This window comes from Puntigrus tetrazona, chromosome 12 (genome assembly GCF_018831695.1).
Source record: "Puntigrus tetrazona isolate hp1 chromosome 12, ASM1883169v1, whole genome shotgun sequence".
NCBI lineage: Eukaryota > Metazoa > Chordata > Actinopteri > Cypriniformes > Cyprinidae > Puntigrus > Puntigrus tetrazona.
In genome coordinates, this window is record NC_056710.1 from 9,871,472 (window position 1) to 9,894,269 (window position 22,798).

A 22,798-nucleotide genomic window follows, 5' to 3' on the forward strand; every position below is an offset into this window, starting at 1 on the left:
ATATATAATAATTATAACCTAAGCTAAATTTATTATAATGTTATAATGAAAACTCATGACAAAGTCCACTATCACGTGTTGCTTGTGATATTAGATTGCGCCGTTTGGTTATCTGTTATAAGTCAGAATGGAGTTACAGGACATAAAATCGAAATAACATGTTACAAGTAATCTTTTTTTTTTTACTTTTCAGTTCAAAAATCAGGCGGAACGCAGCTGAAGTTGGTGATGTCATTTCCTAATTATGGGCAGGCGCTCTTCAAGCCCATGAAGTGAGATCCAAGCACCATGTGCCTCTTCTTAAAATAAATTGTTACCTTTTTTGTATCTACAAGAGTGTATAAGCATCAAGTAATTCTATTTGCTTATTAGCGTTATTATTCAGTGCTATAATAAGTATGTTCTGGTTCTAAACCATAGATTTCTAGATCGCTTTTACACTTTGAACTAAAGTTAAAACATGCGAATAAAGCACAGTTTCCATGCAATTAGTCGAAGACACCAAAAACTTCACTTTCTGTTGCTGTTTGGGAATGCAGTTATGTTATCCAGAAATATGTTATCCTAATAATGTTATCATTTGACGCCATACTTTGTTCAGGCTTTTCAGAATGACCATAACAACATGACATCACATGACTTTAATGTGCATTGAGGAATTTATTCTGTAAATGTTCCATTTCATTGTAGTTTATGCACATTTTTCTTATCGGATATAAAGTTTATCCTATTCAATTGTGCGCATAAGTTTACAATGCGGATTTTTGCCATTTTTGCACATCTTGGCGTTTCCATTCCGCGTTTGTTTAATGCGATATTCCAAAAAACACATAAAAAATAGTTGGATGGAAGTGTAGCTTATGAGGCGCAGTGCAATGAACAAATAAAGTAAAACAAATAAACTCAAGATTTAGAGACTTTGACTATAAAACGACTACAGATTTTATTTTATTTATTTATTTTTTTATTTAGAGTGCAGTGGTCAAACACAGTTAATGTGATCGGAATTGTTTCAATTTAAGACAGGAACGGCATGAGGAGACCAATGTGAATCTGTACTACTTTTCTGATTTTGAACGGCATAATGCTGAGATCGCAGCCTTCCACTTAGACAGGTGAGCACACACTGTATATTACAAATACTTTCATATAATACAATTGAAATGAAATTAAAAATAATGAAAACCCTTTCTGTCTCTCAATAAGATTCTGGGTTTCAGAAGGGTGCCTCCGGTGGTTGGGAGGCTCATTAATGTGATAAAAGAGATCAAAGACATCACCACCGACCATAAACTGGTCACAACATTTTTCACTTCTCCAGGTTTGTTGCACTTGTCTTTTACTTTCTCTCCAAAAAATTTTTTAAATACTTTTACGTCACCATCCATCTTTGTCTTTCTGCAGTGGGGAATGCATGTTTTTATGGCCAGTGTTCCTATTACTGCTCCACAGAGCATGCTATCTGTGGTCGTCCCCTCAAGGTAGAGGGATCTATGGCTGCTATGTTGCCAGACCCGAGTTTGGCACCACGTCGCTCGTGGAGGAGTCCCTGGAGACGGTCCTACAGCCGAAGCAAGCTGGCTCAGTGGGTGGAGAGTGTGTTATTTAAAAAGATAGCACACCCAAAATTACTCAGCCTTGTGTAGTTTCAATCTTGTATGGCCTTCTTTCTTCTGTTGAACACAAAACTAAATTTGTTTTGGTAAAATCTCTAAGTGTTTTTGTGTATAAACTGAAAGTCCTCAATCTTGACTTTCAATGTATCTACTTTTCTTAATTCTTCTCCCTCTTTATTTGTTTTTGTACATATTTATTGGGTGTGATTCACAGTTGAGAATCCAGCATAAGTAACTGATGATTATTTCTGCAACAGATGGGAGACAGACTCCAACTACTGTGACTCCATAAAAAAGACTCCTCCCTATGACCGAGGCACTCGATTGGTGGATCTGATCGACATGAGCATTCTGGACTTTCTAATGAGTGAGTCATGAATCAGTTCAGATGATTCACATACAAAACAATTTCGGTTTTCTGACATGTACCATAGAAATATCCCGGTTTTGGACTCAAACTGTGACATTCTTTGAAATAGCTTGGTGTAGCGTGTCAATACTATGGTAAATGACATCAATTTGGTAATAATTTAATATGTTAGGGTCTATATATCCAAGTGCCACAGTACTTACTCAAAACACAAAACGTGTGGAAAATGAAAGTTATGAAAGTCCATGCATCAACTTTAGACCTCATTAACTTTCATTGACCTGATGTAAATCAGCAAAATAATCTGTCCATTGTTAAATAATTGTTTTCCTGATACTTTCCGTCTACCCTAGGTAACATGGACAGGCACCACTATGAAACGTTTGAGAAATTTGGCAATGACACGTTTCTCGTACACTTAGACAACGGAAGGGCGTGAGTATTAAAAATCAAGAGTCAAAGAGGCTTTCTGATGATGTTTTGTTTGGCTCTTTTCGAATGAGCCTTTCTGTGTTCAAGTTTGGACGTCATTCTAAAGACGAACCGTCTATACTGGCTCCTCTTGTGCAGTGCTGCAGGTAGAGTGAACATAACTGATTTCAATTTAAGAGTACTGTATTTTTTAGTCTGCTTATTATTCCCCCTTTCTTACATTTAGGGTCCGTCGGTCAACATTGCTTCGTTTACGTCTGCTATCTCTCCGGTCGTATCGGATGAGTGATGTAATGCGTGCGTCTTTGTCTAAGGACCCGCTTGCAGCCGTGGTCCCACTCCTCTCCGAACCACATCTTTCTGCTTTAGATCGTCGCCTAGAAACAGTCATTCAAACCATTCAGGACTGTCTACAGCAGCATCAGTATCACAGTGATGTCATATATGACGACATCACCGATTACCCTGGGGCTTGATGGGATGTCATTTAGATCTAGATGTCGTGCTGTATTACCAGACTGTAAACACCGACTTTGTTGGTATTCAATGTATGCTTGTTAAATAATGTTAAATACAGTGAATCAATCAGTCGGCATAAGAGATATACATAAATACTAGATACTTTATTGAACTGTTTCTCATTTATTATAGTTAGAATTTTGAAGTTCTTTTTGTTTTGACGGTTGTGTACAGCAGGCGTAAGTCTAAACGTGGATATGTTGGACGTCATGAGTCATGAAGTGCCTCCAATTGGGCTGTCAATGTAATGGTACGTTCAACTGTACAATCATGTGTCAGAAAATGATGGGTCCATTCCCTCAAAACGATATGATAAAATGTCTATAGACAATAGACAAGAACTTAGGGATAAGCCACTAGTGAAACTTTAAATGCACTTTGAAATACAGCTGTCCCTAGATGGCACACGTACCTCTGCAAGATGTCTGTTAAAGATCTCTTGATCTGGAAAGCATCTGCTGTCTACAAACGTCTGGAAAACGTCTTACAGATGTCAGTTTTACATACATTTTAAATCATAAACATCTTAAAGACATCTAATAGACGTCTATTTGACATCTAAAAGACGTATTGCAGATGAGCAAACAACCTAAATAATATGTCTTGCAGATGTAAATGCAGACGTCAAATGGACATCTCCTAGATGTACGTGTGCTACCAGGGGGGCCTCCAGTTGGCTCATTAACTGTCTTGTGGCATATGTCAAATTCATGGGCCCATAACTTAAAAAGATGGTACAAGTAAACATGAATGTTAGCATGGTGATAGATATGTATAATGATTCAGAGTCAACATCATTTGGAGTCCTCACAGGGACTCATGTATTCACAAGTGTTAAATTTTGTGCAAAATGGTACAGTCGACAGGAACATTATTTTAAGAGAGCTGGTTATAAATCATAAATTGGTTTAGTAAATGGTACATTGAAAAATAATTCGACGGGGAAGCGTTGTAACCTGAATGACGAGCTATCTCGTCATTGGCTGGGAAAGAGTTAAAAGTAATTTGAGCCAATGCGATCACTTGGGGTCCTATGGGAACAGATTTTAAGGGGGGGGGACTCGATTTGTCACCACCCCGGGACAACTTCTTTGTGTTTACAGACATAATGTAATGAATAACGCAGTGTCATGCTCAAATTTCCCGCAAAAACCTACCTCTACCACTCGTATCAGAAAAATTTATTATAAGCAAACCATTGTGAATCGGCCTAAAGCAAAGCTATACTGACTTGTTATTTACTTTCTGAAATACTGATTTTGGATCATTTTAAAACCCAAAAAGTTATGGACTGCAGCTTTTAATATAAATGACCTAAATAACTTGTATGACGCAACTTACATCGAGTCAGAAGTCAGCCAAGCAAGAACTCCCACCACTCTCGCCAAAAATAACTGGAAGTCAGTTATTTAGGTTTTAATTTTAAAACTAGAAATATTTTTGCTACAAAATCCTATCGATCTGCTTCAGAGGACACGTGATAACCCCCCAAAGGCATATAGGTTAGTTTTACGTTGCAATACTTGCAGATATACCCAATTTACGAAGCTTCAAAATAACGGCCACTATCCACCAGCATTACCAAGCTTGGAAGTTATTAAAAAAATAAAAATCTTACTGTGTTTGTCTGAAAGAAGACAGTCATATACACAGAGGATGGTTTACACTTGACCACTAGTCTACTTATGTTTTTCCTTGTGTTTAGACCAAATGTTGAAGAAGGCATGGAGACTGAGTGTGCGTAAAATGTTTGATTACACAATGGGATACACTTACATCATAGTGTTGTAAAATTGCAAACAAAACTTTTTACTTTTTACTTATTTACACATTTTACATTAAAGTTTAATAATCGGGATGCTTCTAAAGAAGTGATAAAAAGCAGTTTTAACCATTTATCTGTGCAAATGTGCAACACATTAATTATTTATTTTTTACCAAGTTATATGTAACATACTAATCAATTTGCCTAGAAAAGTGTGTCTCATTCCTGTGCACCTGCTTTTTTTCTGTCATGATTTTGGTCTATGAACTTCCACTCACCACCAGATGTCACCTCCTCTCCACATTGACTCTTGATTGTATTTCGTTCCGGACTTCAATCCCCATCACCCATTGCACTGACGACACACACACCTGATTCCACTAATCACTCATTCACTGCTTCCAATTAGACTCAGGCTACTTAAAACCCTGGACTTACTCTCACTCACCGCCGAGCATTACGTAGCATTTAACACTGTAGCTCTCTGTTTAATCCATATTGTTTGCAATAGGATTATTTTTGTGTCCTGCCGGGATCCTGTATTACCCCTCTTGTCTTGCCCTTTAGATGTTGTTTGCTGATCGTAGGCCGTGTTTGCCCTAGGATTATTCTTGTGTTTTTCTCTCTGCATATCTGTTTGCTGATGTTCCACCCTGCCTGTTTGACCTTGCCTGTGAATAAAGCTTTGCATTTGGATCCACTCGCCTTAAGTCTCATCTGGTACGTCTACGTTACAGCCGCAAATCAAACTGAATGTTTGTGACAAATATGAACAGGCCTTAAAGGGTTAGTTCACCACAAAATGAAAATTCTGTCATTAATCGCTCAGCCTCATGTCGTTTCAAACCCGTAAGACCCAAAATCAGAGCGCCATCTGACCCTCCATAAACAGCAACACGGCTGAAATTGTCATTGGCATACAGTCCATGTGACATCAGTGGCTCAACTTCAGTTTAGCGACGCTATACGAATAACTCTTGCATAAAGAAAACAATTCCAAGCTGGGATAAATTTGTAAATGTTTAAATGTATTATGTTTCTCAGTAAACATTTAGTACAAGAATTTGATGCTATGAGGTACAATTTGGTAAGAACTGGTTAGTTATCATTCGACTTAATACTGGCACGTCTATGGTAGTCATATATGACAAATGTGCTATTATGTTTCCTATTTTTAAGAATATGTCCTATAAGGCACGAGTATAACAACAAGCCAAGGAATCACTGTAATAAAGTGCTATATGACACCTGTTAGGGTTTTATATAACATCTTAAAAATTAATCGGATACATAAATCTGATTTTTTGACTCGACGTATGATGCTACTTACATCATATGTCATACTTAGAGTCAGAGGTCGGCCAAAAAGCCAGAACTCAGTTAGGTATTTACTGGCACTGAAACTGGAACCTATGACGTGCTCACAGTGGGTGGTTATCTGGAAGGGAAAAAAGGGAAGCAAATGGGACTATATGATTGCCTGGTAATCCTAAAAAAAAGAACATCACTTTTGTTAAGCGCTTTTTAAGCTGAAGAAATCTTCAACATGTAAGCATACATAACTCTCGCTGAACTGCCTTTATTTAAATATTTAAATCAATTTTAAACATTGGTTGTAAATAACCTATGCTTTATAATCAGCAACTTTTAGAGTCTGTGTTTTTGTCAACCTTTGTAAACCATTTTCTTTCTGTTATCACAGCTTTTGTATTTCTTTATTGGAACTCATTGAGAGTATGCCCCTCAGTTTTGACAAAAAGACTGATTCTAATATTTGCTAAAAATATAAACTGAATTTATAAGCAATATTTGTCTGTCTCTGGGCCAAAACGACTAGATGACAACATTAGGGTTGAAAGAACACTCCACTATTTTTGAAAATAGGCTTAAATGTACATTTACTTAACTATTTATCACTTTAAACAAATTCAATTAATGTATGAGCTAGTGAGATAAATGATTTGAAGTTGTTTTTTATTATTAGTATTTGTGTCGACAAACAAGACAAGTGAGGCATGGACTTCAGAATCACATCACTGATTCTTCTTCTGCATGTTTCAGGTAAGATTATTGCTTTAATGGATCAATATTAATTTATCAAAATTTCAACACAGACTAAAAACATTTTAGACAAGAAGAAGAGTCCCTTCACTGCTCCTATAATGACTTGTTTTTTCATCAGTGTGAATGGTCTGGTCTCCTTGTTTCTTTTCTTTTTCTTTTTGGCAATCAGAATCTCTAACATTGAAGCCCATCTTTGTGAGCTGTGAAAGCATTTGCGCTCTGAGGGAAACCCAAGCGCGATTGAAGTGCAATTACGACAACATACACACCAAAACAGCGTTCTGGTTCAGTGAGAAACAAAGCAAAAACTGGAGAAAAAACAATGAACCCGAAGATTTGACTTTAGATTCAGACTACTCTGGACGAGTGGAACAGACCATCAGTAAATACGAAGCGATGCTCATAATATCAGACGTGACAGAGACAGACGCTGGAGAATATCAGCTCATGTTCGTGGATGATGGAGTTAAACATCTCAGCTCAGCAGCCGTCAATCTAACAGTCACAGGTGAAGATGAACACAGATTCTGGTAAGCTGTTTACATTTATTAGGTTTTCTTAATCTTCAGTCTATTCAGACCTGCAGGTGAGGATCGGTCCTGCATCTACAGACCCTAGAAATGAGACGGTAGAGCTGACCTGTGAGGCTTCCTGTGATTTGATGTTCAGCAATAAGAATTACTACTGGAACAAAAACAATATTCCTCTTCCAGAAGCTAATTCCAGGAGCATTGTAGTTTCACCTGAAGCTCCTGGTAGTTACTCTTGCTCTCGTACTCCTGGTCTTAGCTCATCTCCTGTGTGTGAGTGACACTTTTTTTAATTAGCACTAATATAAAATCAGTGTTTGTTAAAACATATGTAAAAATGTTTAAAAGTGTTTTCACACCAAGACTAAGGTTCATCATGGAAATTCATGTCATTTATTTGTTTAAATTAAATTGACATTATGAAAGTGTGCACTCTGAAGACCACAAGCATTATTGTACATTTTCAGACAAGGAGAACTAGCTAGTCTGCTGACATGCTTCCTGTGTTTAGCCCAAGTGTTGAAATGGGCATGGCGACCTCAAGTGTGCATAACACTTCTGATTTCACAATTGGATGCACTGTTGGGAAATTGTAAGCAAACAAAAGAGCTTTGTTTACTTATTCATTCAGTAAAGAAAAATTGAGAGCACTAATGAGAGCAAAAGCACTAATCTTATTGGTTGTACAGTTAACTTTGCGGTGTAATAGGTGGTAATAAGATCATTGAATCAAATTAAAAAATGATGCACACTGATTTTTTGTGACAAGCATTGGTGTGAACAGACCTTGATTGTGCCACAGCCATATAACCCCACAGGCCAACTCATACTGTGGTCTCTCTGTGGTCATTAAAAATCCCATGACACTCATCGTAATGGTGGATGCTGCACACTGGTGATGGTTGAGTAAATTGTAAAGAACTTTGGGTGTAAGGCAATACACAATAAAGCGCTATATAAATTATTCATTCATTTTAACAGCTGCAATCTGTGTCTCTTTCAGGTGTTTCTCAGAGCAGCTGCTGGGATGTGACTTACACCTCTAGAAGAGTCTGTGCTGTGGTGGGATCAACTGTAGAGATTTCCAGCACATACTCACATCCCCCTGGTCATACTGTAAGAAAAACATTCTGGCATTACGGTCCATCTGGTGACTCTAAGGATCTGCATAAGGAGCCTCAATTTTCTGGTCGTGTGGAGTATGTGGAGAACAAACTGAGAATCAAAGATCTCAAGATCAGTGACTCTGGAGAATATAGATTCATGCTCTTCACTGATCTAAATGGCAGATACATTGGATCACCTGGAGTCACTCTTACTGTCACAGGTAACTGATCACTGATAAACTGATTTAACATGTTTTCTGTATATTTTCTAATAGACATTTGTTTTTCAGATACACAGGTGACAAGAATCCCAAATTTTGTATTCAAGAGACAGGAAGTGACGCTGATCTGTTCAACTAAATGCACTCTGACTGACAAACATACTTGCATCTGGTACAAGAACGGACGACAGGTAACAGATGGGTTCACTAAAGACAACAAGCTGTATCTGGACTCAGTCAGCAGTGAAGAGCTTCAACAGTATTCCTGTGCTTTAGAAGTCAATGTAAAGAGCACTGCGTTCAGTCATTATACAGTCACTCTGCTTGTGTTTTTACCTCAGTTTCTCATCATAGCAGCTCTTTGGATCTGGTGAGTAAAATATCTAATAGCATGACAAGCAATTAATATAATGAAACGTATTCAGGTGGAAAAGAGTGACATATGATTCAACAGGTTTTTCATCCAAATGAATCGCATTTCAAAATCAAACTGAAAACAAAAAATAAGGTGAAAATGTATAATATTCAGAAGTTGCTATTATATTTGACATGCAATTTTTGCAAAAATGTTTTAAATACCTTTTATTATCTTTTGTTTGTCTCAGATGTTCAAGATGTCTTCGTCTACATCTGCTGTCTGTACATCAGAGCTTCTGGAGTGATGTCATTGTGTTCTTCTATTGTGACATCATCACCTAGCAACAGTCAGAACTGTCAGCGGCGACACAGAGATACTGTGATGTCATAAACAGTGACATATTATTTACTTTTAATTTGCATAAGTAAACAAATATAAAGGAAAATAATTGTCCTGTGTAATTACAGAATACACTGTAATAAAGTGATGGGAATACTGTATTTTAACTGTAATTACACAAAAATGAATGCACAAAAATTTAAATAAAACAATAAAATCCATATGTTTCACTCTCTTCTTCGCTCCTATGAAAAAATTAATTTCTATTCAAATGCATGCAAATCAGTAAGTTAAGACAAACAACTAAAAACATGGCAGACCTTGCATGTGGAAAAATGAAGCTTAAAGGGGTACCTTGAACGCTAAAAAGTGACGACAAGTGGTCCATGCATCAATACAGTACGTGATAAGTTCTGGTGTTCAGTGCTCTGTAGCACCGACCAGACAGCAGTATTTCAAAGAGCACATGGCATGGGTGTGAGGGATCCGAAATTTTAAGGTGAGTACAGTTCTTGGATAGTTGGGTGGGTTAAACCACTGATTTGCTCAGCAGTCCCCACTGAGGTCAGTTTTGGTTGCGAATTAGTCCATCTTTTTACGGAAAAAAGCTGAGTTCCTGGAGGCGTGCCGTGGGGGCGGGCGAGAGACGAGCACTTGAGCGCTGATCACCAACTAAACTAAATACTGTTTCACTTGCTGTCTGCAGTGCTGACATGTATTTCCGGGCAAAATGCCCATATAAAGAGTTCCGTCCTGACTACATCATGAAACTCTCCGAAACTTTAACAAACCCAGAAGTAAGATTTTTAGCATATAAATACTTGGTAATAAACAGTATAAACAACTCTGAATCCATGAATCGGCATTTTACCCACCCTTTAATGACCAAACGTACTAGTTGTGTTCCTGTATAAAGTGGTGAGGATGGTTTGATGGAGATTTGCTCTTTTAGTTACGGCACTATTGGGCCTTCTTGGCGAGTGATGTAGTGTTGGTGGTCCAGGTGAAATCTTCTGTGATGTGAACCACCATATTTGCCACCAATAATTTAGTGCTGCTGAGTCTCTCCACCGTCGAGCTGTTGATGGTCAGTGTCTCCTCAGACCCCACAGAGCTTCTTCTGAAATTCATCACTACCTCCTTAGTCTTCCCTACATCGAAGTGTGGTACAAACAATCTGCCCTACTGAGTCAGTTGCGCCACTTCCTCTCTGTAGGTTGTTTCGTCACTGTTGCCAAAGTGACCTACCACAGTTGCGTCATCTGCAAACTTGATGATGCGGTCGGGGCTGGACTTGGCCGTCAGCAGCATAAAGAGCAGCGGGCTTTGCACGGATCCATGTGGGACACCAATGTTGTGGCTGACATAGACTGACTGAGGTCTTCCTGTTAAAACATCCAAGATCCAATCACAAAAGAAGCCAATAAGGCCTAGTAAGTAGCTTGTTGACGAGCTATTGTGGATTTAGAAAATTGTTCCTCACTCGTCATTGACTCAACTGATTGAGAAATACTGTCTAAATACAGTGGGTGGAAAATTACCCAACAGTAAGTGGGAAGAAAAGGAAGGTTACACCACTTACACCACATTTATGATAATTAAAATAGCATGAGAAGGCATCTGTCACACCCCTTGGACTGTTTCGTGTGTTTTTATTCCTCATGTGCCATGCGTGACCTAGTTTCTTTCTTATGTTAATCAGTTCATTATGCTCCGGTGTGTCTCGTCAGTTAATGTCTTTATCTCCCCTTTAAAAGTTTGATTCTGTTCAGTGTAAGTTTGTCTGGTCCTACCCTTCTGTCTGGACTTGCTTTATTGTGGATTATTAAAGGCCTGTTAATTGTTATCTGTCATCTTCTTGCGCTACTTTCCACACCACACAGTGACAGCTGCATTACTCCTTAAAGATAAGGCTTAAAATAAATAATACATTAATAGTTTTAGTAAATAATGTGCAGAGGGCTTAATAAACAGAGGCTTCAGATTTGCTTTGGTAGCTTTGCTATATCTTTTACAGCTTCTATAAAATATGAATATGTGGGGCCAGTTGATGTTTATGAATTCTCTGACAGCAAATCAACAACTATACTTCTGAAACGCAAAATCTAAAAGTGAACTGGAAAGTTCCAAATATAGAGATGCTCAAGAAGTGGGTGGATAAATGAAGTTGCCCAACAAAATGTGGATGAAAGACTTGAGTGAAAAATAGAGGAAATAAATTCACTCACTTGTCTACTAAGATTCAAATATGAGCACTGCTTTTGACACCACATTTTGATAACCACATTAAATTTAAACAGTTCATGTAGAATCTATTGCGATAAATAAATGGTTGAAAAATTAACGTGGGCCTGTCTCACAACGTTGTTGTTTTCCTTTTAATTGAACAAGTGGATTATTTTGAAAGGTAAAACATGACTTCAGCAAAGCAAGACTTCAGTCTTGTAGTACTGATCTTACTTCTACACGTTTCAGGTAAGATTATTGTTTGAATGTTTCATAAAAATGTGTTCCAATACAAACTAAATACATTTTATACTTTAAGGAGAGTTGCTTCACTCGAAGTGACTCACTTGGTTTGTCAGAATCACTTCTCCATCAAAGCAAACCTTTCATTCTCAGTGTTATTTTTTCTTTTTTACATTTTTAAAAAAAATCAGATTCTCTAACACTGAACTACGTTTCTGTGAACTGTACGAATATTTGTGCTCTGAGGGAAACCAGTGTGCACTTGAAGTGCTCTTATAACAGCAACATCACACCTGTGTTCTGGTTCAGTGAGAAACAAAGTAAAAACTGGAGAAACGACAATGAACCTGAAGATTTGACTTTAGACTCAGACTACTCAGGACGAGTGAAACATGAGATCTTCAGCGGGTCTTCAACACTCACAATATCAGACCTGAGAGAGACAGACGCTGGAGAATATCAGCTCATGTTTGTGGATGGTGGAGTTAAACATCTCAGCTCAGCAGCCGTCAGTCTAACAGTCACAGGTGAAGATGAACACAGATTCTGGTCACTTCAGCTGTTTTAATGTGACAAGTTTTATTCATTTCACAATAATTCAGACCTGCAGGTGAGGAAGAATTCTACATCTATAGACGCCAGAGGTCGGAGATTCGAGATACTGACCTGTGATACTTCCTGTGATTTGACATCCAGACCTCAGAATTTCTACTGGAAAAGAAATGGACGATATTTACTAGATATTAATTCGAGGAGGATTGCAGTTTATCCTCAAAGTTCTGGCAGTTACTCCTGTTTTCTTACTGCAGACCTTCTGAATTCCTCGTCTCCTGTGTGTGAGTGACACTGATATATTTATTTCATAAACACTAATATAATATCTGTGTTTGCTCATACATGAGTATAAATGGGATTATCGGAAAGGTATTTTTAGATTAAGATGAATGTTGTGATTTCCACATTTTTCTGTTAAAATCAAATTGTTGTTACGACTAAAAATACTGAATCAGGGGGAAACTATGATGACTTTGCACTTGACCATCTGTTAAATTATTTACTATAGATTTCATGAGTTTATGACAAGCGTTTAACTGGCTGTTAAGACCTCAAGTGTGTGTACTACTTTTAATTACACCACTAGTTTGCACATCATAGTGTTATAAATTGTGAAAATTAGCAGTTGTGATTCTGTTTAAACGATTTAAATTAACAGATTAAAAAAAATACTTAAAAAGCTCAGAAAAGTAACTGAATCAAAATTTAAATGTCTTTCACACTGAATTTTAATGTGAAAAACATTTATCTTGGAGTTTGCTGTGTGCTTTAAAGCAGTAATCTGTGTCTCTTTCAGGTGTTTTTCAGAGCAGCTGCTGGGATGTGACTTACACCTCTAGAAGAGTCTGTGCTGTGGTGGGATCAACTGTAGAGATTTCCAGCACATACTCACATCCCCCTGGTCATACTGTAAGAAAAAAATTCTGGCATTACGGTCCATCTGGTGATTTCAAGGATCTGCTTAAGGAGTCTCAATTTGCTGGTCGTGTGGAGTATGTGGAGAACAAACTGAGAATCAAAGATCTCAAGATCAGTGACTCTGGAGTATATAGATTCAGGATCATCACTAAATTAAATGGCCAATATTCAGGATCACCTGGAGTCATTCTTACGGTTACAGGTAACTGATCAAGATAAACTGATTATGTTCAAAAATGTTGACTGTATGATTTCTAACAGACTTGTATTATTTTAGGCACACAGATGAAAAGAAGCCAAGTCTTTCTATCAGAGAGACAGGAAGGGATATTAAGCTGTTCAGCCAACTGCACTGTGAACAAAAACACCTCTTACATCTGGTACAAGAACAGACGACAGGTGACAGATGGGTTCACTAAAGACAACAAGCTGTATCTGGACTCAGTCAGCAGTGAAGAGCTTCAACAGTATTCCTGTGCTGTAGGAGGTAACACATCTCTCATGATGCATGTTCTTCAGTGTTTACGATTACTTTGAGTGTATGTGAGTTTTTTCATGTTTCTTGTTCTTAAAGACCCAGAAATCCAGATACCAGACTCAGAGGTGAACACAGCTTTACTGAGCACTGCCATCATATTCTCTGCGTTTCTGATTCTTGCCCCCATAGGAGTCTTGTGGTACAGGTAAAAATCATGGTTTTTGTTTTGGTGCATCTGTGCAAACGTCATATTTTCATATGAAACAAGCAAATATGCTTTCTCATTTGCTGTGTGAATGCTCCTGGTTCTAGTTGTCAGATAGTAAAGTCAGATTGAAATGATCAGGGACTGTGTGAACTCTTTCCTACTGAGATCATTTAAAACAGTCTGCAGAGCTGTAGGTGCTACACACAGAAGAAACAGCATATGTTTTGACAGACTTTCTACTGTTCAGCAGTTATTTCTTCTGTATAATTTTTAAATCATTTAAATATGTCATTTTAATTTTTAATGATGGGTTTTAAGAGAATTAATTAATGACAGCAGGGGATCTAATACCATATTTCTTGTTTCTTCCTTGTTGGTTTACCATAAATGTCTGGGTTGCTGATCTTTGGAAAGTTGTGACTGTTGTGTAAATGTGAGTGGTTAATGGGTTTCAGTTTAGTAGCTGTAATGAAAGAGACTCAGACGAGCAGTTTGCAGGGCTTTATTGCAAAGATATGGTTGAAACAGGCTGAGTCGAAAGAACGGCAAACAAAGATAGCAGAGGCAAAGACACAAGAATAATCCTAAGGCTAGCGTGGGTCAGTCCATAAAGAGTCCATAAAGGGGCTAAACTGAGCAATAATCCAAGAACAGGGCAGACAAACAGGACTTTAAATACAAGTGATAACAATCAGGAGATGAGTTAATCAGTCGTCAAGGGAACTAACAACTGGCAAGAGAAGACAGACACGATGAGGAACAAACATTTCAAAATAAGAGTCTTTGTAGCAAAACAGAGAACCGCAGCCTAGGACACTCTCCAGCTGGTGAACGTAACAGGAACAAGCTCTTTATTTGTTTAGTTTTTGTAAATGGTCTGTTGGGATTTGTCCAATCTTTTAGATTAATGAAAAATATCTTTTGATATCATGCCTTTTAAACAGAAGGAGAAAGAATAATTCATCTCACCAGAAAAAGGACAATAAGGGCAGTGTGCAGGTGAGAGGATGAGAACGAACGGATTTCACTCACAACATGGTTAAATATATATACTGAAATATGTTCTGTCACTGATATTTTGTTTTCGGTCCTCTTTTCTGCTCAAACTCATAGTCTGATTCAGCTGCGCTGTACGAGAACGCTGCAGGCTTGTCTACGGTCTGCACACAGCAAGATCACATGAAGGATCGGGATGTTTTTTATTCAACTATTAATTTCAAGCAGCCTGACACTTCATCAGCTCCTACCGCTGTACAGTCAACCACAGACGATGTTCATTATGCTGCTGTGAAGTTCTGCTGAACATTAGTAAAACCGTAACTTAAAGTACAAGTACATAGTATTACAGAATGATATAGAATTAATACATTTACTCAAAATTTATGGACAGTGCCCACGTTATACACCTAACTAACAAAAAAAGTACCCACGATGCCCCCTGGATAGCATCTACAAACGTTCTTTAGATGTCATGAGTATGTTCACGGGACGTACCGAAGGATATTCACAGGACGTCCTTCATGCGCCTGATCGACCTTGTAAGCCCCCTCTGATCATCACGTGTACAATATTAAGAAAGGAAAATAATTTTTTGTGTAACATATTTCATAACGAGTGGAAGTGTAATACTGTAATGACACACAGACTCGGCTAGACCATTGGCTAGACCAACATTCAGTAAAATAGCTCATGGTAGCTCACGGTCATTTCAAACTTCAAAAGATTTTTTAACAAATTATATAAAATGAAAACTATCTTGTTTTTATTATTTTTTAAAATCAAGTAATATCTGCGTTCACCTGAAATTGAAGAGAACAAAGAATATGATATAAGAAAAGCAATCATTTTGCGTGAGAAGTGGAGAGTGGATCAGGAGCTGAATCGTCACAAACAGCACTAAAATACAATGAAAATATTAACAGTGATTGATATCAGTTTAATGTGAAGCTTTTACATCCACGGTCTTCATTTTGATCACGCTGTTGATGTGTGCTGAACATTCCGACTCTCTGAAATGTAGCTTTTGGTCAACAGTGCAAATAATATTTTAAGTAAGCAACAGAGTCTACATGAACAAACACTCTACTACGTTTAATGTTTAGAAAATCTTACTTATAATTCCCACCTTCACTGTTCATCTAGTAGATGACCATTACAGACTGTTTCACTTTGAAGTGAGACACAGTCACAGTAATCACATCTGTCTTACAACATTATTTTCAAAGCACTTTTTCATTGTCTTATATTTTTTTATTAGCTTATATTTTGTATGTATTGAATCCACTGTAATATAAGCAATGGCAACAACATTGCGCTTTTGTTCAGAGTCTGGTTTTCCACATCTGTGTACATCTGTATCTGTTTATCAAAGCTGATGTGTGATGTCATTATGTTCTTCCACTGTGACATCGTCACCTAGCAACAGTCAGAACTGTCAGCAGCACTGTGATGTCATGACAGTGATAGATTGTGTGTCCTGTTAGATCAGGCCTTTATGCAGGGAATCCAGTTTCACAAAATATGCCTTAAAGACATTATGTTTTATCTTACCACAAAATGAGTGTTTTTTTTAACTTGGTATGTTTTTTTTTTTTTATTTAAGTAACATTAAAAGGTCTAAACTTATAATCTGGAGTCTTCTAGTCTACCTAATAATTACATAAAGTAATTACCCTTGGAGTGTGTGTGTGTGTGTGTTTTCCTAACCAGTATTTATGAAATTATCAAAAGATCCTTCAAGGTATAAAATTATTTTTAAGGTTACAGATTAGGTCTAGTAAAAGTTAGCTGGTTTCCATCATACTCTGGGTAAGCTATTTTTATTTTACTTACACTACGATGACATGAGTGTAACATAAGTTTTGTTTTATGTTTTTTTTATGTTCACTCACTGATATTTAGTGTTTAAATAAAGTAGGGTTTAGAGTCATTAAAATTACCAATCATTTTCCTTTCTGCCCCCGGAGTAAGTAAAACCTCCATCTGCTCACTTTTGCTTTATGTTCACTCCTTAATTTTGTGTTTAAATAAAGTGGAAATTAGAGTCATTAAAATAACTTGTGTTGAAAATGATGTAAATGTTTTCAAAACCAAACTAAATCAACAGATGCATCCTAACAAATTACAAACATATTTTACACAGGTTTTTATAATTCATAATTGACTCAGCTAATTGCAATAAGGTATTCAAAAAAATAAACTGGAATCTATGACGCTAACACAGTGGGTGGTTATCTGCCGTTGCCCAATAAATGGATATAAAATTGAAAAGGAAGGGTAAAAAGGAAGCAAATGATTGCCTGGTAATCCTGAAAAAAGTATTACGTGTGTACCAGAGTAAACCACTTTGAAAGCTGGAGAAATCTTCAAAATGTAAGTATACATGATCATTTAACTTAAATCACTCATTTACTTTCAATTTAACTCGTGTTGTGCTAAAATTCTTTTACCTAAATTGGTGTTTGTCAGCCTTTTTCAACAAATTTCTTTCTGTTATCACAGGTTTCGTAAACTCATTGACAAAGTTTTTGACAAAAAGACTGAATCTAATTGTTAGTAATATAAAAGGAATTTATAAGCAATATTTGTAGGTCGGTCATTTTTTAATGGGCACACCACAAATGTAACAAGATTTTGATGGTGGTAGAGAAAATGACTGGATCGCAACATTAGGGTTAAGAACCGTAACAAATGAACATTTACTTAACTATATATCACTTTAAACAATGCTATTGACATAAATTAATTGAATATAAATATATTTTTAGTATTAGTCTCGAGTATTAAAGCATGGACTTCAGAATCACATCACTCATCCTTCTTCTACATGTTTCAGGTAAGATTATAGTTTTAATGGATCAATATTAATTAATCAAAATTCCAACACAGAGTAAAAACATTTTATTTGAAGAAAAGTTGCTGCTCTTGTAGTGTATTAGGTTTTTTCATCGATGCAAATGGTCTGTTCTCGTTGTTTTTCTTTTTTTCTGATCAGAATCTCTAACATTGAAGCCCATCTCTGTGGACTGTGAAGATATTTGCGCTGTGAGGGAAACCGATGTGCGGTTGAGGTGCAATTACGACAACATATACAACAAAACCGCGTTCTGGTTCAGTGAGAAACAAAGCGAAAACTGGAGAAAAAACAATGAACCCGAAGATTTGACTTTAGATTCAGACTACTCTGGACGAGTGGAACAGACCATCAGTAAATACGAAGCGATACTCATAATATCAGACGTGACAGAGACAGACGCTGGAGAATATCAGCTCATGTTCGTGGATGATGGAGTTAAACATCTCAGCTCAGCAGCCGTCAATCTAACAGTCACAGGTGAAGATGAACACGGATTCTGGTCAGCTGTTTCCATTTATTAGGTTTTCTTAATCTTCACTCTATTCAGACCTGCAGGTGAAGATCGGTCCTGCATCTACAGACCCTAGAAATGAGACGGTAGAACTGACCTGTGAGGCTTCCTGTGATGTGACGTACACGTTTCAGGATTACTACTGGCACAAAAACAACAAGCAACTTTCAGAAGCTCGTTCCAAGAGCATTACAGTCTCACCTGACGCTGCTGGAAGTTACACTTGTTCTCGTACTCCAGGTCGTATACAATCCTCCTCTCCTGTGTGTGAGTGTTACTTTTTTTACTTTTTTTTTACAAATTCAAATGATTTGTTCAGTGCAGTCTCAAAACCAGTTCCTATGTATTATAACAGTTGGCAAATTAGTGTCTAATTGCACTGGACCGCTAGTCTACTTACACACTTCCTGTGTTTAGCCCAAGTGTTGAAATGGTTGCAGGGCTCTCAAGTGTGTGTAAAACTTTTGATTTCACAAAGGGATGGGCTAACATCATAGCGTTGGGAAACTGGAAGCAAACCTTTTACAGGGCTTTGTTTCCTCATAAATTTCTCATACAATACATATCTAATAAAGGCAAGTTCCTGAACAGTTTTAATATCGTGATGCACTTAATCTTATCAGACCAGGGCCAGTAGAGTAGTCTCCAGGTTGTAGTTTGTACAAGCAGAAGCTCAGTTAAAGTGACCAAAAGCACTAATCTAACCTCTTAAGAGCGTGCGCCCTCATATGAGGATATTATATTTCAGTGAATTTCTCTGATACTGTATATGTCATAGTTCTAAGTCTGGATGCACTGTACAAAGCACATTCAGAGCTTTTTAGAGACACCAAATGTTTGGATGTTTCATCATGACCACTCCCTCTCCTTGGTCTTCAAAAATGTCTGAAATTATGATCATATTACAATAGTTTTTAAATTGTGTGTCATAAATCTACATCTCAGGAGGGGTTTCGAATCAAAATATGACATGTTGTCACAAAAAAAGGATGCTGATTTAATACATGTGTGTCATATGAGGACAAAAGAATGTTTATTATGTATTTTGGTAGACATAACAAATGAATAGGGAAAATAATTATGTTTCAATATTATACAAATGTGTTTTTTGGTAAACAAAAATATCTTGAAAACTAAAAAATGTATTGGTGATTTTAAAAAACGGCTTTGCCTATGCATGTTCATTCATGTCTTTTCAGTATTTTAAAGAAATTGAGTCCATAGCATAGCATTGATGATATAGCCTAAATTATGAATGAAATATAATTTTATATATAAATATAAAGTTACAGATTATTTTCAACGCTCTAAACAATGTTCTAAACATTTTTCCCCTAAAACCATGAGAGGGTCTTAAGAGGCTCTTTGTACAGTAAGCTTTTGCTTTGTAATGTGTGGGAGAAAGATCAGATATTGAGTCAAAATGTTCATCTCACAAAATTTTTGTGTCAAACACTGTTGTGAACAGACCTTCGTTGTGATTTTCACAGCAGTAATCTTTGTCTCTTTCAGGTCTTTTTCAGAACACCTGCTGGGATGTGACTTACACCTCTAGAAGAGTCTGTGCTGTGGTGGGATCAACTGTAGAGATTTCCAGCACATTCTCACATCCCCCTGGTTTTACTTTAAATAAAATATTATGGCATCATTCTCCATCTGGGGGCTTCAGGGATCTGCGTGAAAAGCATCAGTTTGCTGGTCGTGTGGAGTATGTGGGGAGCAAACTGAGAATCAAAGATCTCAAGATCAGTGACTCTGGAGAATACGAATTCTTGTTCTTCACTGATCTAAATGGCAGATACTTTGGATCACCTGGAGTCACTCTTACTGTCACGGTAACTGATCACGATAAACTGATTTAACATGTTTTCTGTATATTTCCTAATAGGCTTTTGCTTTTCAGGTACCCAATTGAAAACCAGCCCGAACTTTATATCGAAGAGACAGGAAGTGATATTAATCTGTTCAACTGAATGCACTCTGAACAACAACCTTACTTACATCTGGTACAAGAACGGACGACAGGTAACAGATGGATTCACTAAAGACAACAAGCTGTATCTGGACTCAGTCAGCAGTGAAGAGCTTCAACAGTATTCCTGTGCTGTAGAAGGCAACGTAACTGATCCAGTGAAGAGCACTGCGTTCAGTCATTATATAGTCATTCTGCTGGTGTTTTTACCTCAGTTTCTCATCATAGCTGTTCTGTAGATGTGGTGAGTAAAAGATCTTATGAAATGAAGTACAATTAATATAATGAGAAAGTGTGATTTATGATTCAACAGAAATAAGAGGTGAAAATAAAAATACAGAATATGTTTTAAATATATTTTATTATCTTTTTTGTCTCAGAGTCTGTTGTCTGTACATCAGAGCTGCTGGAGTGATGTCATTGTGTCCTCGTACTTCTATTTCCTTCTATTTCTATTCTTACTGTGTGCTTCATATTGTTCAGAAGTGTGTAGATTTAGGGAAGTGGTGGGGTTAGGTGCTCCAATGAAAGTATAAATTTACATACAAATGAATGCAAACCATTAAGTTAAGACAAACAACTGTAAACAAAAAATTACGTTAAAGGGGTACCTTGAGCATTAAAAAGTGATGCCAAGTGGTCCTGCAACAGGCCACCAGCTACTTAACCTTTGGTCTGTAAACAGACTTGTTACCATCCTGGATGTGGCCAATGAGTGAGGTTTCATCTGCAATCTTTAGAAGCTTGAAAGAGAGCCCAGTAAAGGCACAGCTGTTGTTGGTGTAGAGAGAGAAGAGCAGTTGGGAGAGGACGTAACCCTGAGGGGTACCATTGCTGACGATGAGAGAAAATTCCTGAATAAGAATTTTCCCCACCTGTTGCCTTGTCTGTCAGAAAGAAGGTAATCCACTATCAGATGGAGGTGGACACAGAGGAAATTTTGGACAGGAGGAGGTTTGGCTTGACAGAGTAGAAGGTCGAGCTGAAGTCCACAAACAGGATCTTCAAATAATCTCTGATCTGTCCAGATGTTGTAGAATACATTAGTTGGCTGCAGAATCTACAATGATGTCCTTCAGGTGGAGCAGGGTGGTGTTCATGGATCTATGGAAAGAAGGGCAGAATGGGCGTGGAGTTTCAAATGTACAATAAAACATTCAAACTGTCGGCCAATTGTTGATTCTTCTCAGTTCTGGGGGATACTGTCTTGTTGTTGATGATGCCTTTCAGTGCTTTCCACAGTGAGGTAGGGTCATTGGCAGAAAACTGGTTCCTCAGATTGTCTATTACATCTTATAGCAACTCTGATCTCCTTTGTCATTGTGTTTTTCAATGTTTACAGTGGTGTGAAAAAGTTTTTTTTTTTTTTTTTGCATGTTTGTCACACTTTGATCATATTTGAATAATAATCAAAGATAACACAAGTAAAGTCAAAAGTCAGGGCCCTGTGGCTCTATCCGATCACCACCGGAGGGCACCCTTATTCGGACTTCATTTCCCTTCACAAAGTCTTTTTTAGCCCGTCTGAAGTTTCTGAGCCTTTCATAACCTGTTTGATCCTGGACTGTGTAACCGCTTGTGATTCTCTGCTGCCTGCCCTTTTGACTGTGTTTGTTATTTCTGACCCTGATTCTCCTGATCGCTGCCTGCTCCGACTACTGCCTGGTAAACGTTTGTGTCTCCGGATTCTTTGTGTTACAATTGACACAGTTGATCGACCTCTGCTTGTGTCTGACCTTGTCTTAATAAAACTGCAAATGGACCCGGACGCTTCTGACCCCTCAGATACATAATTTTGTGTCTCATATATTTATTCTAAATACATTTAATATAAATTTATGAAATGGACTCCTAAAGTTTTGATATTCTGCATATATTGTGTGGTGGTCACTGGTTCCAACACTTCAAATAGTTCATAGTTATATTTGTTAAAACTTAAGTAGTAGATAATTAATATTAGCTCTTCAGGAAGTATGACATGGTACAACAAGGTATTAGCCAACTCGCTCTTAGCCAAGCTAAGGCCCTCACAAAGGCTTTCATGCGTCCCTGAGATGAGCTACCCAGTGTGTGTAACAAAACAATTACCCAACTACAGCATTGGATTTTTGGGACGAGCACCCAATTATGTTACGAATTTAGAGTAGCAAGCTTTAAGAACAGCTCATATTTTCAAAAACCGGCAGTAAAAAGTACTGCCCATACCCTAACTTGACGCTAAGCACTTTTCCACATCAAAGACATAGATTTGTGGTTCCAACTGTGGCCACCCATAATAGCTACATACGGATTCCCCTTGTTTTAAGTGAACCCTTGGTATGTTTAACTGATTTGATCCTAGGTTTATATTTAGTGTGCATATCTGCAGTGTATTTAGGTCCTATGCCGTTAAGTGACTTATAAATGAGTAAAAGTACTTTAAAATCAATCCTGCCTATGACATTATCACAGTATCAAAATGCAAACGCACACTTTTGCGTAAACAACCGCTGATTTGTGTGTTGTGTTAAT

At 37.4% G+C, this 22,798-nt stretch overlaps 4 protein-coding genes across 11 annotated transcripts in view; 3 read left to right on the top strand and 1 right to left on the bottom strand.

Moving 5' to 3' along the window:
* LOC122355252 (extracellular serine/threonine protein kinase FAM20C-like) overlaps positions 1-3,044 on the top strand; it is a 9,702-nt gene extending 6,658 nt beyond the window's left edge. Inside the window, exons 4-10 of the mRNA XM_043253329.1 lie at positions 1,023-1,115; positions 1,206-1,321; positions 1,405-1,585; positions 1,874-1,983; positions 2,340-2,421; positions 2,505-2,564; positions 2,645-3,044. Of these exons, the coding sequence (XP_043109264.1) occupies positions 1,023-1,115; positions 1,206-1,321; positions 1,405-1,585; positions 1,874-1,983; positions 2,340-2,421; positions 2,505-2,564; positions 2,645-2,894 (892 nt within the window). The 3' untranslated portion in view covers positions 2,895-3,044. The remainder of the gene's footprint in view (positions 1-1,022; positions 1,116-1,205; positions 1,322-1,404; positions 1,586-1,873; positions 1,984-2,339; positions 2,422-2,504; positions 2,565-2,644) is intronic.
* Positions 1-22,798, bottom strand: part of thrab (thyroid hormone receptor alpha b) — a 628,197-nt gene that overhangs the window by 559,819 nt on the left and 45,580 nt on the right. The gene's annotated exons all lie outside the window — the stretch shown is intronic.
* On the top strand, positions 6,145-9,541 carry LOC122355261 (sialoadhesin-like). 2 transcript variants are annotated; one of them, XM_043253346.1, is made up of 8 exons: positions 6,145-6,250; positions 6,687-6,763; positions 6,936-7,274; positions 7,345-7,569; positions 8,300-8,623; positions 8,693-8,993; positions 9,078-9,131; positions 9,229-9,541. In XM_043253346.1, the coding sequence occupies exons 2-7, from the start codon at positions 6,718-6,720 to the stop codon at positions 9,115-9,117; spliced, it is 1,275 nt and encodes a 424-aa protein (XP_043109281.1). In that variant the 5' UTR covers positions 6,145-6,250; positions 6,687-6,717; the 3' UTR covers positions 9,118-9,131; positions 9,229-9,541. The 2 variants fall into 2 exon arrangements, with proteins under 2 accessions (XP_043109281.1, XP_043109282.1); XM_043253347.1 differs by lacking the exon at positions 9,078-9,131.
* The window catches only part of LOC122355255 (sialoadhesin-like), a 15,969-nt gene continuing 4,732 nt past the window's right edge, over positions 11,562-22,798 (top strand). For 4 of the 7 annotated variants that reach the window (XM_043253338.1, XM_043253337.1, XM_043253333.1 and 1 more), the window contains exons 1-5: positions 11,562-11,795; positions 11,981-12,316; positions 12,392-12,625; positions 13,141-13,464; positions 13,540-13,749. In XM_043253338.1, coding sequence (XP_043109273.1) covers positions 11,735-11,795; positions 11,981-12,316; positions 12,392-12,625; positions 13,141-13,464; positions 13,540-13,749 — 1,165 coding nt within the window. In that variant the 5' untranslated portion in view covers positions 11,562-11,734. Of the gene's footprint in view, positions 11,796-11,980; positions 12,317-12,391; positions 12,626-13,140; positions 13,465-13,539; positions 13,750-13,836; positions 13,946-14,892; positions 14,948-15,061; positions 17,321-17,449; positions 17,708-22,798 lie in introns of those variants that run through there. The other 3 variants (XM_043253335.1, XM_043253340.1, XM_043253339.1) reach the window with 3 other exon arrangements.